Source organism: Varroa jacobsoni, unplaced genomic scaffold (genome assembly GCF_002532875.2).
Source record: "Varroa jacobsoni isolate VJ856 unplaced genomic scaffold, vjacob_1.0 scaffold_975, whole genome shotgun sequence".
Classification (NCBI taxonomy): Eukaryota; Metazoa; Arthropoda; class Arachnida; order Mesostigmata; family Varroidae; genus Varroa; species Varroa jacobsoni.
The window spans coordinates 24236-42221 of record NW_019213877.1 but is presented as its reverse complement, the minus strand read 5'-3'; the positions used below and the strand labels follow the sequence as shown (position 1 = coordinate 42221).

The following is a 17986-nucleotide window of genomic DNA, read 5'->3' as shown; positions in this document are numbered from 1 at the left end:
ATATATAGTGTAAATAATAAATATAATAGTAAATAGTACATATAATGTAAATAAATTTACCTCAAGCAATTATTTTTCTCTGCTTGAAGACGGTAATACACCGGCTACATGCGGCGCCACGGTACCGCGTCTGTTTGTTCAAATCTCGTTTAAATGTTTCGTGTTTCCTATACTACCGTTAAGCATTACCTCAGATAGGTGGCTTTCAGCACCAAACCAAATGTGGATGCGTTCATTTTTGTACTGTGTCTACCATATGTCTTTAAATTTAACGTTATCATTGCACTATGACACCTAATTATCGTGGTAAGTAAACAGATGACACCGCCGTCAACGTTTTCTTTTACAGCTCTATACTTTATGCTATAATAAGACTTGTAATGTGGCTCGCGTCGCATTTTAAGGAGGACGTCGACGCCTATTTAAATAAAGAACAGCATGCCTCAGCGGAACATGCTTTGCGTGAACTCGATGATATGCTCAGCAAGTACAAATTCATGGATGCGTCGTTGCAGCAGCGTAAGGCTAAACTGAAATCGCAAATACCCGAGTTTAAAAACGCACTCAGTCTTCTGCAAACCTTAAAAGCTAAAAAGGTACGTAAGCTAATCATTCGTTCTGAATATGCGAAAGCCGTTCTTGATCCAGAAACAAAAGCAGTCTTTGTTATAATTTAAAAAATTAAGACGAAACATTTTGGCTCATAGTTATTTCAACGTTGTTCTTTATTAGGTATCAACATACTTTCCCGTTCTATATAACTACCAGAATGTACTAAAAATATATTTATCCTTAAGTCTTAACTATGAATCGCCGAATTTTAGTACGTATTTGACCTGCTCTAATGATTTTAAAGGAAGCTTCGGAAGATATACAAACGACATTTTTGCTGTCAGATGATGTTTACGCGAAGGCACGAGTTCCACCAACGGAAAATGTCTGCCTTTGGTTAGGCGCTAATGTGATGCTCGAGTATTCACTTGAGGACGCAGTTGAACTTTTAACAAACAACCTGACATCGTCACACGCCATCCTAAAGGAGGTTAGTGTCTTGTATTGACAATAGAAATTGAGTTCTCTTGTCGAAAACTGAGTACGCCTTTTGGAATCGAAGGTAAAATTCTTACTAAGGAAAATGTCTGCTTAGACTAATGCGGCTCTATGTGGCAAATGTATTGCTAACACTAACGTAGTCCCTTTACTCTATTAACAATCCAATTTCAGATAGTATCAGATATGGAATTTCTGCGAGACCAGATTACCACAACTGAAGTCAACATGGCGCGCGTGCACAACTGGAATGTCAAAAAAGTGCAAGCAGCTAAGTCGAATGAAAGTGAGAACTAACTATTAAAATATAATTATTGCTATATATTTACCTAGGAGAAAATGCCGACTCGGTGATTGGTATGCGGTATGTACATATTTTTGTCAGAAGAGTGTCATTTTCAAGCATCTCTGATGCATTACATCTCCTTGTGGTTAAGCGAGGTACAGAAGAGTCACCGTGTTGGATGTAGACGGCGTAAAACGTAACGAATAGTGTTTGACTCACTATACGGCGATTGTATGAATCTTAAACGAATAACCGCTAAGCATTCGTAAGCGCAAAAATAAAATCGCGTTTTAGGTTATTACGCTAAATAAATCTGAGCGTGGCGCAACAACTATTTTTGTGTTATCAGTCTAGCAGTAACGTTTTCAAATATGGCTGAACATTTAGGCAGAACGCAAAAAAAAAGTCGAAATTATGATTGGACGATGTTTGAAACTAACAGTTATAAGAAATAATTAAACCGATAATCATACTGAATAAATATTTTTTGCTGAAAGTCTTCTTTAACATTTACGTGCCTTAATCCTTATGATTCTTGTACGACGATGCTCACGGGAAATGCATCAAAGAAGGACCGAATAGTAATAAGAGACATTCTACGCTAGTTATCTAGTTTTACTATCTTACAGAGTTTGCTTTTATGATGTGATCAACGATTTTCGTTATTTTGCAAGCCTTTATTTCTATAGCAAGCACCAACAACTACGGATACAGAACTATTATGAAAGTATGCGTCAACATGACCAAAGACTAACAAAACTATGACAAGAGTTTTTAGATTTTAGGGTTTTTAACAATCATGATATTCTACAACTGAATCTATTTACCTATTAAATTATGCATTATTACATAAAGTATATAACTATGTACACATTCATTTCTGTGCATAATCAATTTTCATACAGGATATTTTATATATTTATTCGTTAAATTACTTCGTACACGTTACCTATTTATGTTTACACGTAGTGCTAGATCCGTAAAGATTGTAACTGTAAAATATCTTTTACTCGACGAGATCTGTCATCTTGAGCTGACGTAATGAGATTACACCTTGTCATGTGCAGGCGTTGCAGAAACAACCCCTGCACCTAGATGAATTGCTTCTACAATAGGGCCGCGTATTTGAGGGTTTAAGCCACCCTTTGTTGAAAGGGAACTGTCAATAATATTATTTTTCATACTTTCGCTAACTTCAAGACAGCTTCGTGCTGCCAAGGGATCGCTCTGCCTGTCACGCATCCGCCGAACAAAGTAGGCTTTGAAACCTTCGTATGTAGTAATCATAATGGCACACGCCGGAGCGACTCGGGCCAGACGAGGCACTAAACCAGTAAAGAGTCCTGAAACACCGGATTGCTTGTATAGATTTAGAAGCATAGTCACAGGATCTTTGACCTTCGGTCGAGTCTGCGTTATGGCTTCACCCAGTTCTAGTTGCCTGTAAAAACATTTGAATGACACGATAGGAATCGACGATTCGATTCGACGCAAGAAGAACCAAATACATAGGTTTGTTACACCTTTTTTTTTTATATGTTACCCTAATTTTTAAGAGATGGGCATATCAAACGAATCTATTTGAAACGTCAAAAAAATGCAACTACATGATACTCCCGTCTGATCCATTTCTTAAACATGTTCACATCGCTAAGATGGACACAGATCTATATTGAAGTTAATTATGACGCATAAGTTTCAATTCGTATCGGGACATTTTTACACTTCGATGCAAGAGGTCAGCCTGTGCAAAGCCTAACAAAAATATAATGTTTAAAGCTGCTCAAATCAACTAGATATATTAAACTGTAGTAGATCCTTACCTATGTGTCTTTATGACGTCAAAGGGCAACGTGAGGATGGCTGCTGTGGACCCCGCTGTTGCTCCAGCCATTAGACAAAACATCAGTGGCGGATGATCCCCATTAAATGAACGCTTCATAAACTCATACGTGCTCCAATAGATACAACTAAATGGAACGTCTCGAAGTAATGTGGATGCCAGACCTATCGTACCGAATGTGCGGAAGGAAACACATGAAACAGTTAATTGTGTACAGAAAAACTTTTCGCTGTGTATGAGAGGTACATTATCATCATAATTTTTTAAGTATAAGGTGTCCCAGTGTTTTTAGTTGATCTGATTGCATGAAAAAAGTTGACCGACTGACGCCTATTGATTTACAAGTGAAGCACATAAACACACTGTTTATCAATCAAAAATATGATTAGTTATACGTCACCCGAATATGTTGAAAGCGTTGATGTTTCTAAGTTTGGATTCATTATTACGCTAGTTCAGTATAGCTCGGAGAACGACCCAACACTTAACTGACGTAAAAGCTAGACATTTGTTTTGTTCGTATCTTATGGACAAATTTTAAAAGAATTTAAAAAAACACAGGGACAATTGTATGTTTCTGTTCGGGGTTACAATCAAAACACACGAGTGAACATGTCATATATTATTGTAATATTGCGTGACTCGTTACACAGATAAAGGCCAACAGAAGATTGCGTACGCAGTATTGATTGATTGTCACACAGTACCCATATTGAACGTACCCATGTATAACGATCGAACACCCTGTTCGCGAACCATAGTTGAGATCGTACGTGCTATGTCTGCGTAGCTCAGCTTCTGTGACTGCATCTTAGTTCGAACGAGTTCAAGGGGTGAGATAGCTACACATGTAAGAGTACGCGCCGTTGCGCCAGATATAAACGCTGCCTGTACTGGTGTCGAGTACTGCGAAAAATAGAGAAACTGCCGGGGTTCAAATAAAGTTAAATCAAACGCATCTATCCGCTACAGTAACTCGTAAACCACTGTAATGGGTACCTCGACTATCGAAATCTGCAACGTTTTTCTTTCGATAGGTTGTTAATTATGCCAAATACGGCGAACACACTATTATGATAACAGGCATAGCAGACATGAGATGAATACACAACAGAATAGAGTTCTAACAGCTTCACAGCTTATATAACTGAGCCAAATTTTGCCTTACGCAGAGGGCACAGTTACCTGCAACATCGGTGGGATTGAGGCTCTTGACATTTATTTAAGGCTCCTCGCTGGCAGCAATAAATCTCGTTTCCTTGTTAGAGTATACCTACAGTGTTCTTACCCTAACAGCCTCGAGATTCTGTTTGATGAGGTCGTACGATGTGAAGTAAAGAACTGTGGAAGGCACGGCCATCACGAGTGTCGGAGGTAAGCCTGACCAGAGAGCTTGTAGTCCCTCAACACGGGAAATTTTTGTAAAAGCATCCCATGTTCCTGGCAGTATGCATAACGACAAGCAGGTCGAAAACGTGCAAAGGATCAAGGAAATATTAAGGACTAAATAAAAATGAGGAAGAAATGGTACTAATCCTGTAATTGAAAAAAAGCCTTAGTGCTAACTTAATGGATTATCTTTCTTTGACTAATACTGAATATATTCACTTATCTGTGCGAGTCACAGACATGTTTCCAACTTTATTGAGATCTGGGTGAATAAATATATCTTACCTCTGTACCGTCCCGGCCTATCAAACCACTGCTGGTCACCTTTTCGTAAATAGCACACATGTTCCATTAGGCCATTGCAGTATAAATAACACTTATGTTTAAGAAATGCCTTTTGTTGAGCTTGCAGTCGAACTTTTACCACGTCGAAAGGGGTCATCAGTAATGATGTAAAGACTGCGCCTGAAATCATCATACGTACAACCTATCATACGAATAATCTAGATGCAAAATATGCTAAAACAACCGTAAGAGGTGCAAAATATCAAGGACCATTTTTATCAACCTAGGGTATGTACGAACGTTGGCGAATCTACCTTGCACATCTAACCATACTAGCGAGCGAAAGATCTGAATAATTTCTTTCGCAGGTACACATCTTTGCATATCGAACCTTTTTGTCTATGTAAGAACCAGGCGAGTACAAGAACCCGAGATAATTTTATGTTGTATTTACACGTAAATAACAATAAATGCCTTAACTGAGCCATAATAGCATTCGTATTATAATTATTTTTATTGTTAGTCACAACTACATTAAGCTACCGTGTTATTCATTTATAGCACTTTCTTTGTGTTGTCGGCTTGGCACTTTCGCCGTTAAGCAATACTTCAAACGGCTAGCCAGCACGAAATAAAGTATGCCTACGCCCAGATTCGAACCTAAACCATCAGGTGTCTTCAAATTTAGCAGGCAAGCACGTCACCCGCTGCTTTATCCCAGTGGTTATTCATTTACCGCATTCGATTAGCCGGCATTATTCAATCTATGTGATAGTTATAACAAAATACTGCAGCACTGTTTGTGAGGATAAACGAAAGAGCAGTCCTTGTGGTGCTAATTATATCCCATTGAGAACCACTTGTTCTTGGAATGGCTTTTCTTGTATTGTAAAAATTAGTTTGTTAATCTACAAAGTAACCAGCCCTCACTTTTCTTTTAGGCAATCTCTTACGATTAGATACATATATGTAACTTTCTTCATTGACGCAAATACTTTAGTTATGTGTTGTTGACAAAATTTGATGCAACAACCGCTAACTTTTTGCAAGCAAAAATTTGACCTTCGAGGACACCGCGTCGACTTTAAAAATATATACACTCCCATGTACATGAACTTCCCTGCTTTTGCAAAAGTAACTCTCACAAATAGTGTCTACGACCGAAACCTCATCTAGTGATTCCATACCAGTGCATGAGGAGATCATCCTCTGCTGTGCTGTCAAATCTCTCTCTGTCATTGTTGTTGTCTTGTTGAGCCTTGTTACACTCTATAAGAATGATTTTTCTCGACACCGGTTTCACTTTTTGGCACCGCCTCAACCGCTTCCAAAAATATCGTTAGCTGGAGAGGATGCGCTAACGTCTTCTTCAGTCAGTATAATTCTCTCTAGTAGAATTATGACGAATTACAGAAAGGGTCGTAGCGCTGGGATTTCGGTCAGGCTTATGCGCGCAATAAAGTTACACAATAAAGCACTGACATAGCACCAACCTTCATAGGGGGCAGATTTTGAATTCGCTCCCTAATGGAAAGCCGGTAACCATGTGCGTGAGTCCAACTCACTATATATTCACCTAGAGCTTAGAGATATTAAATTCACTTTTACGAAACAACATTAACTTCTATGTGCCTAAACCGACCGCCTGATTCGATCGCGGTCTGCTGGTCGTGGTATCAGCTGACGGCATGGAAGAATCGTCTTTCAAGGGCGGGAATATTTAAATCAGCCAAAAATGCTCTCGCAGATAACAGAAGTACAAACTAGCAGTCGATGACTTGTATAGACTGATATTACGTACGATCTGCTGGGAACGCTGCTTCTGTTAACGAATTGGCAGAAAATTCTTCTCATTACATTATTCCTAATAAGTGAGTCACGTCTATCTTTTGCAGCTGAGAAGAGTGTTTTCTATGCTCATGAAAATACGTGTGATACGTTGACTAATGATACAGTTGTTTCTTTTTTGAGTAAACGGAATGCGCGGATAGTTATAACCATTAAATGTCAGAGTCTTTCTATTCGCTTAATGGAAAAGCTAGGGCCTGAACTAACAACATTACTCTGTCCAGGCTTTCACTGATAAGCAAAACGATGCTAATCAATCGATATCACAAACAAAGTTAGTTTTATTAGTGAAACACTTTGATTTCCATTTATCCTCGCAAATCTGAAATTTTCCAACAAACCGTAAAAAAAGTAGTAAGGGTGGAAATGCTTTTCTGCGACAACAATAACAAGCTATTTTACTAAAATATTTAAGTCTTACGTCCCGTTCCACTGCTAAGTATTGCTTCGGACGGCTAGCTTTGTTTCGCACTGTGATACGTTACACTTGAATGAAAGTAACCATTTTATACTATGTTTACGCGCAAATACGAAACAGCAGCTGAAGCTTTATTTTTCACATGTTATGATTGCAATGTGAGCACGGTAACCGTGCCACCTTTATTCAATAGCATTATTAATTGTAGTAATAATTAATCGAACGCATCGCTTATATATTTTGGTATTTCTAGAAACAAGACGTGGCTGTCGTTACGGAAGCAGCTTTACGTCTAAACTGCATGCTCGGTTTCTGTCGTGTTTGTATAAAAACACTGATGAGACATTTTGAGAGCTTCGTCAATCCTAGCCATTCCTCGATTCTGATCTTCATCTTGTTTGAGAAATAGAACCAATTTCGGATTGAAACCGTTTGATTCGCCACTAGTTTCTCGCCCCGCTTTTAACCGAGGATCGATTAATTCAGGAGGTATGAGTTCATCGTCGGCATTCAACTGTAGTTCGACCACTGGTGTTGGTAGCGAGTCCTGTCTAATGTAGACACAAAAGTAACATTAGTATATAAAGTACAGAGAGATAGTATATAATAATATACAATCAAGATAAAATTTGTAGATCATTCAAATCAAGATAAAACATTAAACTGCTGGTTCTTCTGCATTCACAGTCAGAGACAAGACATAAAAAACTAGTGAATAATGTGATTCCTGCATAAATGAGAAAAAAATTCGAACAAACGTTTATCTATTTTGCTATAAAAATATATTGTGAAGTAGAGTGTCTTCACTTAATACTAATTTCAGATAGTGGCTAAATGTCAAAGAATTGTAATCTACGTAGCACGTGGCTTAAACGGGGATTCACCTCGTGACCAAAAGACTTACTTGCTGTGGTTGTTAAGGGCCTTCTTACGGCGTGCTCGAACAGGTGGTTCCTGGGTTTGAGATGCCTGATGAGACTCCTGAAATACAGAGTGTTAAACAGACAAAACGTTTCAACATTCAATGTAATTCATATTCGACTTCTAATAAACCCCTGCGTTTTGGTTTTGCACCGCCGGAAAATAATGCATGGATGAAGAAATCTCTGGGGGTTTTTAGCGCGTCCATTCCTTTCCATAAGCAAAGTCCTTCAAAAGCTTGTAAAACGGGGTAGTAAACGGTACCAATCGTTTGATATTCAAGATTGTACGTGTTTTTGGTTTCAAATGCTTAACTCAGTTTTATCATGCCAAGAAACATGTACTTTCAGAACAGACACTTGAACGAAAACAACACGAAGACCATGAGTTTGTAAAATATCAACATACGTAAAACACAGTAGGCTTTTGACAAAATGTGCCAGAAATGGTTTTTTATATTAATATTTTATGTCGTAAGCAGCCTGTGCAAGCCGAAATTAAAGTAGCCATACATGTGATTAATCAATCCCGTGTCAATCAACAACTTTTTTTATCGCTATTTAATTTTAGCTATACCTCTAAAGAGATCTCTGTAAAACATGTGCTCATATGAATAACACGAAATAAAATTGCTGAGAAGCTTCTGGCCAAACGAGAGATAAATGAATTCGAGGCTCAAGAAACAATAAATACTCAACACAGGAGAATATTATTCCAAAGCAACAGCAACAATGTAATATCTAAGTTCTAATAATAAAAATAATAATTTATATTAAAAGAATTAGCAAGTACAACACCACATCAATTCGTATTGTTCTGAAGACTTCTGGTTCGAAGTACGCGGCGCTACCACCTAGTCCATTCCGTTGCAATAGCATGCAGAACTTAAACGAGAAACACAACTATAACGACCCATGCTGACGAATCCCCAAAATCTCCTCATGTTAAAATAGGTTTAAGTCAAAAACACGTATTAAATGATATAAACATTTGAAATAGTCGCATTACTACCAAATGCGTATCAAGTAAGGTAATTCAAGTGGACGAGTAGCCTTTATATAGGGGCATGCGCAAGACGTTTTGCAAATGATCCGGCTTCTCTTGCAGAATGTGTTTGATGAAACACGTAACCATCATTTAAGAAGTGCACATCAACTCAAATGAATCACGGTATTATTTAACCTTGATGGCCGCTTACAAGAGATCTAGTATATAGCTCGGATCAACCTGGCCACGCTCTAATAGTGAGTAGCCTTCCGATGATATACAAATAAAATTTGAAGATGAGAATCTTTTTCATTACATCTCTGCATAGAATGAAAAATACACATAATGCAGAGCCGACACCGATGGAGTAGAAAAGAAGTGGTTTCGTTCCTAACACAATTGGTTTCTATTTCTAGATGTGTTAGCATGTCCAACTACCAGAAGGGATAAAATGAGAAAACATTTCTTTCTTTTCAATAACTGCGCTTTATCTAGTCAAGAAAAATTATACTCGACTGCAGCACCAGAGAGTTTGCAACAAACAACAACGACTAGAGACTCAAAATATTATATTTTATGAGAGCACGCATCAGGCAATAAATGCTTGAACAGAGCATAGTTTAATATTTAAATGCAGACAGCAGTTATGATTCACCGATACACAGAGTCTTCGAGACTAAAGGAAAGTAACAACTGCGCAAAGTAGTATAAAAAGGCGAGTGTGCAAACGAAGATTAGTGCATAGGCGCACTTCATTATATGGTTCGTCTTGGGTTCGTCATCATCGCTGCATGACAATTGGTTTGGTGCCAAATCGATTTTCGACTCTTGCGCAACGAGAGGTTTACATCCTCCACATGCCTGCTGCTGTTGATGCTGCTGCCTGTGATATTGACGGGGCGACTGTTGCGGTTGTTGCTGTGGTTGATGATGGTGACGATGCGAATAATGGTGGGAATGTCCTTCTTGTTGCTGATGATGCTGCTGGAGTGAAGCCTGTGAATGCTGCGGTGAACTACACGAACCCATAGATGGTTTGAATGACTCCTGTCGGCTGCCCTGATATAGGATATCATGATCTCCTCGAGAGCTACTCTCATAGCGGATGCCCGCGCCCCTGCGTCGATTTTCCTCCATGTAAGCGGTGTGCCTTGAAATTTCTAAAATTCTGTAAAAATTGGAAGGTGAAAAGGCACACATAAAAAGAATATTACATTAGAGAACAGAAAAGAAAATTAAACGTTATTATGTCGCAGCGAGTTAACAGTATCCAGCGGGTCGATTGGAAAAAAAATGATGCAAAACAAGTCTTAGAAGTGTTGTATGAATGCCTTAATTGGAACGGTAGAAGTCTAAAGTGCAACACAATATTCTAAAGCAAGTGAACACAATATTCGGAATTGAAAAAGGGATCCAAATTTATATCTATTTTAAATTACTTTAGCAAATGTCTAGTCACCACTCGTTTGTGCACTGATATACTTTGATAACTATTGACTGACGATTATCTGTTATCGAATATTAACAATTCTCTAAAATGTATTAAAATATTTCTTTATTTTTAAGTATACGAAATAAGTTTTTAGATGAGGATGACACTTTTACAGAACGCATATTGCACATGTGACAGCAGTAAATATTGAAATGAATGTTACACTTAGGACAGGCTATCTCTCAAGCACTCACTTATAAACCTCAATCTTTTGTTTTCGATCCATGCCCTCTTCCAATAGCCCCTCATCTTTGAGGAAGGCATCCATGGCTGCCTCTGAAATGCCGGGATCGTCATGAGCGTTTGACATTTTCCAAATACTAATGGAATAAATATTGACAAACTGTAGCTCCAAAAACCCAAAGTTGTGACACCAAAGAACTACTAGATTACAACTGAATTCCAATCCTTTGACACACCACTCTTCGACTACTTAACTAGTCGATCTCTACTGTGCTAGGTGACCGTCGAACACAGTCGATGTTCGGACAAGTCCAACTCTCACGTGTAAACCCGTCAATTAGTGACAATTCGTAAACAAGGCCATCCGTGGATTAAGCTTTGCATCGAGCACCGCTTGGTGTCAGTTCAGCGTATCAGTGGCATGAAGTTTCCTTTTTCTATTGTAGTGTGCCAATTACAAATTTACATAGATGAGCGCATAGTAAAATGTAGAAATCAAGACCTAGGTTGATAATCCAGATGAATTCATCTGTCAGTTTTTGCAGACGTACAGTATCAGAGCAGCTGACTCTATTGGATGGGCACCAGAGAGAATTAAGCGCAATGATATTTTGCTTTCTAGCTATTTCAAAATAGCTCTACTAGCTGAAAAGCTAAAAACGACCATATTTTGTTTGTGGAAAAAAAATTGAAACAAAATGTGTCACAGACGAATCAATCAAATGTATTATATATTTTTTGTTTGGTTTTATTAAGGTGTTAACACTATATAGGCATTTATCAAAGATGAGTTTAAATGTTATATATATAATTCAATCAATTAGATTACATAACTCAGTTTTATAATCGGCCTCAATATTTGTGCGTGTTTTTTTTTTTGTACCTGTATTATGCATTCTACGGCAGGGACCATAAGGTATTTCAAGTCCTATTAAATTGTACGTTTCACTTTGGCCAGCAGTTTTCCCGTTATGCCGACGACAATAGTTTAGTACAGGTCTGTGAACCTCTGTAACTATTATATATAAACATTACAAAAATACCCAAGCGTCCACAAATTAATATAGTACTGCTATGCAGTTCTGCTTCATAAATCTGGTTTCCAACAGTTTAAACTTCGTCTCGGATCTGGATTATCTCAGTACATAAAGTCCACTTAAACTTCGTCTCAAATCTGGATCAACTCATGTGTCACAAACACGTTACCATTGTGTGTTTCAACAGTTAAATTGATCAAGAAAGAGGCCGCTGGGAAGGAGAAAGCAACCAACGTTACAACGAAACCTAAAAATATTTGACACAATCCTGTCGTTAATAAATGTTTTTTTTGATGTCCCTGGCTTTGGTTAACATTTTCCTGAAAAAAAGAGGGTTAGAGCAGAACCTACTGTCACGTGATATCACCCATTAAGCTGTCCAAAAAGTAGTGATGATTTTTTGTTTGTTGCTTCTCTTTTCTAATTCTCAATCAGAACGTTTCATCGAACTCGAAGTCTTGTCGAGTGGGTTGACAATTTTATTAAGCGTAGCAAGCCACATTCTGCTAGTACGATACACTGCTACCTGTCTACATCACACCAATTCGAAATTCGGCGATTCTATCAACGTCTTATTATCCATTTGTATAAAATGTGAACGATATAGTGCGCCGTAGTAGATATGTTGAGCTTTCTAATCGAAAAACATGAACGTGAAAATAATAGGATTCTATAAATAACTCATAGATTGTATTATTATTATAGAATTACTATCGCTACTGTAAAATTGTAAATACTAGGATCTAATTGCATCAATGACATGCTTTTTACTCATTACAATACAAACAGTTATGTAGGACTTCGACGTTTTCATAGGTGATATGTAAGTTAATTTTTTCCTTTACTTACCATGATCTGTTTGCAGATATCAATCACAAATGATCGAACTTATAAAACCTGCCTTTTGTACTATATAAATCACAAAGCTATTACAATTTTCGGCTATACTGCATGGTCCATAATTAAATTACGGGTTCCGAACGACCTCCGAATTGCGTAAGAAGATTGACAGAAATAATTAATTACGCTGAGGCCTTATCTGGATTTTACGTTGTCATTGGAGGGAGTGGGCGTTTGTCTCCGTACCTGGCTGAACCGGCAATTTTACCGTTTTTTTCTAAAGTCAACAAAATTCGCTACAATGTACTTTCATTATAATTAAATCTCATATTTTTTGAGGAAATAGGATTGTACATCCAGTTGAAAGATCGACTAGATATGTGCAACTATAGAATATACACGAGGTAAACAAAGATACCTAACTAAACAGCGCTATGAATTAATATATATATATATATACCTTAATTCCCTTCTACACTACTTCAACTACACATTCGTCGAACCTAGTCAAAGTAACACACGATCGCTATTAGAGTTGTGAATTATTCTTTATTTTTAAAGTCACAAACCATAATTTCGGAGTAGCATACATAGATACAACATCAGTCGACTAGTGATCTCAACGGTGGCGTCATCTGGGCATCGATTGCAGCAGCAAGAAAAGCGTTGCAACAGTTGAGCAATTAACTATCGCCTGATATCATCTGTATTGATACCATTATTATTGTCATTACTGACATTATCATAACATTGTCATTTTAGATAAACTAAAATTATCTGCTATCATCGTGAAGCATTAAAGATTTGTTCCGCCAAATCCGCAACAAAAATATGATGGCACAAAAATATATCTAAAAGGATTTGTTTTCAACATATTAAGATGGAACCCGGATTTAACATGAAATGCTTTTGCACTTCACTCAATCGGGTTTCCATGCGTTTGGCTATTATTCTTCATCGGAACAAACTGAATTTTTCTCAAACCCATTACTAACATCCTCATCGCTACTTTCGTCTTCATTGTTGTCCTCATCGTCGTCTTCATCCGAAGTTTTTTCATCAGATTCCTCGTAAGACACCTGTAAGAGTAAAAGAGTATGATAAGCTAATAGCTTAAAATACCATTTTATTGCGTAGTAGTAGAAAATACGTTTGACAATGTGATGAGGAATGTAATGGTGTGAAAATATGATTTGTAAAGGAAAATGTGGAACAATTCGAAGAGCTACGCTTATGAAGTCATCAAACTTTTGTAACAGTAACTCCGCTTTACCATGTATTCGAAGGTAAATGTCGGCTTAAATTGTATTTTTCTTTATAATTAGTGGCATTAGGAATATATATGGATGAACATACTAATATATGTATATATAATATGGTTTATTCCGGTCACAGATGTGTATAAAATCAGTACTTAGTCCCTGTGATACTTAAGTCTTTAATTTTGCTGTCTTGTGTCATATATTAAAAAAAAAAAGAAGCTCATATTCGCCTGTAAAATCGAGAGTGGATAACAAACAAAGAACAAAAGATACAATACTGTTCTTATATTATATAGAGCTAACAATATTTGACTAAACCAGTATCTAGAATGGCCAGTCTTCAATTCATAACATATATTATTTATGTCGTTACATATAAATAACGTATGTATAGCTACAATAATATTAGCTATTTTCTTCACCTGGACACGATTGCAGTTTACGAAGAGATCATTATCGTCATCGCCCCCTCCGTCAACCGGTTTTTCGAGGAATCCTTCAGGCCACTTGCCTTCTTCTTTGATAAATTTTATCTGTTCCTTGTACAAGATAATTATGATTTCGGCCTTGACCTTGTCCCCTTCGGCGATCGGTTCAACAATAACAAAATCTCCTAAGACAATATAAACATATCGTGTTTGATATGAGATTTATAGTCACCGTGGTTCCAAAGCTAGGCGAATTTTTCGAGCACAGAAAATGCCTGAGTAAATATGTCTGTATTAATAGAATCCATCCTTACCTCTTTTGACCCACACATTGCGCCTGAATTTTGTTGGCATCGATGCGAGGAACATTTCCCCGTGTTCGTCAACTACCTCGTGAAGATTGTTGCCACGACCACCCAGAACCTGGACGACAATGATTACTTTGTGCTATTATCTATGTATTGATAATAGGCGATTGGTACATTGATTACAGTTTGCACCTGACATATAAAGCTTTTTAGGCGCAGTAAATTTATTTCGCCTCCTTCAGCGTTAATGAATAATATTTAACATACTTGGCAATAACAATCAAATGTATATACAAGTATATCCTAACGTTACATGATACAAGTTGCCATTTCTGCAAACAGACACGAGAGCTGTTGGTAACAGCTGTTCTATTTAAAGTTCACCGTGACTTACCTTAACAATGCTTTGCGGAGGCTCGGGTAGAGCGAACTCTTCGAGTACTTCACGATACACGTGCTTCACTTTCGTCGCTCTCGACATCTCTATCTGATCCTCACAATGAAGGCTTGTTTATCGGGCCAATGAAAATATTTGTATCACTTGTAATAAGTTTTCAAATCAAATTGCTCAGCTAAACGGCAGGTTTTGCCTCTTGCTTTCCTTCAAAATGTGATAAATTTTGCCATTTAATTATTACGAACCAATACAGTTGATTGGTAAATACCAATAAAACTAAGTTACCGTTTTCTTCTATACAATGTGTACACTTGTCTTCCTGCTGGTACCAGTTTGGGAACCGCGCTGAAGTTTCTACACAGGCTTTGTACAGTTGTGGTGTACGCGCTCGCCGACAAATCGGCTGCGCCTAACAAGCCATAATTGTCAAAAGGGATCAAAGTTAGTTCGACAAAATGACTGAATTGAAGATCGAGTTCACAGCGGAAACAGCGGACATGGGCATAACAACGGCGATTCCGCACATAAGTATGCCGGGGCTATCGAACCTTCAACGAAGTCTTCAGCGTGTTCGACGCTGTTACGAGCGGTCTCAATATGCTATATCACTTATAACGTGGACTTTTCAAATGATTCGCGTTTTGAAATACTGACAATTGATAACGTTGTAGTGCACTTGACGATGAACTGCGACCCGATCTACCTGTGTAGCGGTGCGCAAGCTCAATATGTTTCAGGCGCTTGGCGGTTCACAGATAAGAGCGAAAACGCTATGGCCAGTATTTGATCACACAATGAACTCGATTATTTCAGTAGCGATTGTTCTAGCACGTGTTTTCAACGTGGTTTTGGTAGCTGCTTGGTGAAATCTTTCGACAGACTCTTTTGCTTTAGCACAGATCACAATTTCGATGCGACTGATTTCGTACGTGAATAAAATTTATTCAACCAAGCAGTTCGTCACGGATGTACCTGGATATCACTCGTTGTAAGCAATCAACGTATGGAACAAAACATCCTTTAAAGTGGTTTCGGGCTACCGAAGGTTCGTGGAGAGGGCAACTGCCCCTGAGAGTGAGCGCGGAAAAATTTGAAACTTTGCGTTCGTAAGAGTATTCAGTTAGACAATTAAAACTAAAGCTTAAGGTATGGTGCTAACTAACAGATTTAGCTTTATCCCAGCAAGCTAATCATTGTTAATTGTTGAGCTGCTTCGGGAGTCGTTCGGCTTTTTTAACGCCAAACGAGAGTTTTGAACTTTCATGAGATCATGGAAGAAGGTAAACATGACAGTAAGAATTTGGTAGGTGAAATTTGTCTTAGAGGAATCCTTAGTTAATTACCTGAGATGTTCAATAATTCCAAAGGTTAATGTCTAATGAAAACTTCAGGGACCAAGGATATATACGAATTTCAATAGTAGTGAAATGGTATTAATATAAGATTTAATTAAGGTTAACTACTTAGCTATTGATTTAACTAATAACTTCTTCATACGTAATAAAATCGCACATAAAGACACTAATGGCAGAGTCTGAACAGAAATTATTTCACTTTTTCTAGTTTAAACGGAGTCAATTGAGATGATTTCTAATGTATGTGTTACGTTCTCTTTCAAGGTTAGTAACAGTTCATTGTTTTGTATGTAAAATTCTGAAAAAAGAGGAACACGCTGACTATACGGCAAAAATGCAACTAAAAAGATCGTATGCGCGAAGTTAAAAATTGACATTGCTACAGTCACTTTTTATGTATTTTTTCATCTTGACTATATACTGTATCTTACCTGATTTTTTACTCCTTGACCTTTCGTTTTTAAGAGGGAGAAAGCTCGATCTTTATACAAGTAAACACAGCCTGGATTGAGGCGATCTTTAAGTACGAGGCAGACTGTTCCGGAACGACTGTGGATAGAAATACCCTCGACTCACTGAACTTCTGGATCTAGGAGTAAGCATATGATCTTACCTTAATACATGCGCATGGGTTGAAACTACTGATATATTACTTCAGCAGTTCTTTCAGTTAGTTCCTGAATTCCAACGATGTAATTTTAATCACTCATTTGTTTCCGATGGTTTCTTAGTTTTGTATTAAAGATTGTTTATTCAGAAAGACTTTAAAAGGAAACAGAATAATTATGGATTTCTGAGAACTAAGATGTACATTGAAATAAAATGTTATATAAGGTGGTTTTAACAGTTGCACGTTTCGACCCGCAAAGTGTTGCTTGACAGGATGCATCTCCATTATTATACATATTATTAAATTGTTAATTTTATTTTGCTTGAGTGGATGCTATTATTTAATTTTCCCCACAAAAATAATATCTTGGCCTCTCGACTTAGTACTAAAAGCAATTCAGTAAGCAAATAACTTCTAGTTGTTGAGAATTTGATGTTTTAAAGAATCATGCATAGAAAACTTCACAGATCTTCGTAGTCATTATATATTAAATGAACTGCATTTTTGTTCTTGACCATCTCCTGTTTTTTTACTTTTATTGATTCAGGGCGTTCGCTAAACTTATTCAAACGTGTAGGCAGCGTGATGCAGCTCAACGCACAAAAGTCCAGATTCAAAGTCGGGTCAATAAGTGTAACGAGTGTAACACTCGCCCGGTGATAAAGAGTTTAGAGGAAACAGAGATTGCGAGAATTGCGAGAACCACTACGTATCTTGCTCTTGTTTTGATGTGATATTTAAGGCAATGTACTTTTAATTCAAAGTTGAATGAAGTCAATATTCCCTTTTAATATTTTTAAGGTAGTTTGAATAATACTGTATGCGTATGGTCTATTAATTACCTCTAGAGTTCTTAAATTAGACGATTTGGATGGGTTGTGTGTTTGTAACGTAAAATAATTTAATAAATATTAAGTCCATCAGTAAAACTTCGACGCCCCCGGGTGGGCTCGAACCACCAACCTTTCGGTTAACAGCCGAACGCGCTAGCCGATTGCGCCACGGAGGCGATGGTGGCTAGCTGACACAATGCAGATCTCATTCATT

At 37.5% G+C, this 17986-nt stretch overlaps 4 protein-coding genes and 1 non-coding gene across 8 annotated transcripts in view; 1 reads left to right on the top strand and 4 right to left on the bottom strand.

Moving 5' to 3' along the window:
• Nucleotides 1-1670, top strand: part of mgr (prefoldin subunit mgr) — a 12770-nt gene extending 11100 nt beyond the window's left edge. For 2 of the 3 annotated variants that reach the window (XM_086970510.1, XM_022842234.2), the window contains 3 exons: nucleotides 350-596; nucleotides 857-1042; nucleotides 1225-1670. In XM_086970510.1, coding sequence (XP_086826636.1) covers nucleotides 350-596; nucleotides 857-1042; nucleotides 1225-1347 — 556 coding nt within the window. In that variant the 3' untranslated portion in view covers nucleotides 1348-1670. The remainder of the gene's footprint in view (nucleotides 1-349; nucleotides 597-856; nucleotides 1043-1224) is intronic. The other variant, XM_022842235.2, reaches the window with a different exon arrangement.
• Nucleotides 1671-2226: 556 nt separating this feature from the next.
• On the bottom strand, nucleotides 2227-6520 carry LOC111265493 (mitochondrial glutathione transporter SLC25A40). Of its 2 annotated transcripts, none has more exons than XM_022842229.2 (6): nucleotides 6041-6520; nucleotides 4854-5033; nucleotides 4468-4619; nucleotides 3902-4103; nucleotides 3160-3343; nucleotides 2227-2777 (listed from the first exon to the last, which is right to left on the bottom strand). In XM_022842229.2, exons 1-6 carry the CDS (start codon nucleotides 6090-6092, stop codon nucleotides 2384-2386), a joined length of 1164 nt encoding a protein of 387 aa, XP_022697964.1. In that variant the 5' UTR covers nucleotides 6093-6520; the 3' UTR covers nucleotides 2227-2383. The 2 variants fall into 2 exon arrangements, with proteins under 2 accessions (XP_022697964.1, XP_022697965.1); XM_022842230.2 differs by having other exon boundaries at nucleotides 3902-4085; nucleotides 6041-6519.
• Nucleotides 6521-6954: 434 nt separating this feature from the next.
• On the bottom strand, nucleotides 6955-11019 carry LOC111265494 (uncharacterized). Its single transcript, XM_022842231.2, has 4 exons — nucleotides 10714-11019; nucleotides 9889-10195; nucleotides 8024-8100; nucleotides 6955-7670 (listed from the first exon to the last, which is right to left on the bottom strand). Exons 1-4 carry the CDS (start codon nucleotides 10827-10829, stop codon nucleotides 7412-7414), a joined length of 759 nt encoding a protein of 252 aa, XP_022697966.1. The 5' UTR covers nucleotides 10830-11019; the 3' UTR covers nucleotides 6955-7411.
• A 2089-nt stretch (nucleotides 11020-13108) lies between these two features.
• On the bottom strand, nucleotides 13109-15972 carry LOC111265499 (putative RNA-binding protein EIF1AD). The gene is made up of 5 exons (XM_022842237.2): nucleotides 15260-15972; nucleotides 14972-15083; nucleotides 14584-14692; nucleotides 14264-14454; nucleotides 13109-13658 (listed from the first exon to the last, which is right to left on the bottom strand). The coding sequence occupies exons 2-5, from the start codon at nucleotides 15056-15058 to the stop codon at nucleotides 13527-13529; spliced, it is 519 nt and encodes a 172-aa protein (XP_022697972.1). The 5' UTR covers nucleotides 15059-15083; nucleotides 15260-15972; the 3' UTR covers nucleotides 13109-13526.
• Nucleotides 15973-17874: 1902 nt separating this feature from the next.
• On the bottom strand, nucleotides 17875-17948 carry TRNAN-GUU (transfer RNA asparagine (anticodon GUU)). The gene has a single exon. It is a non-coding gene; the product is annotated as a tRNA-Asn (tRNA).
• Between the last annotated feature and the right edge of the window lie 38 nt (nucleotides 17949-17986).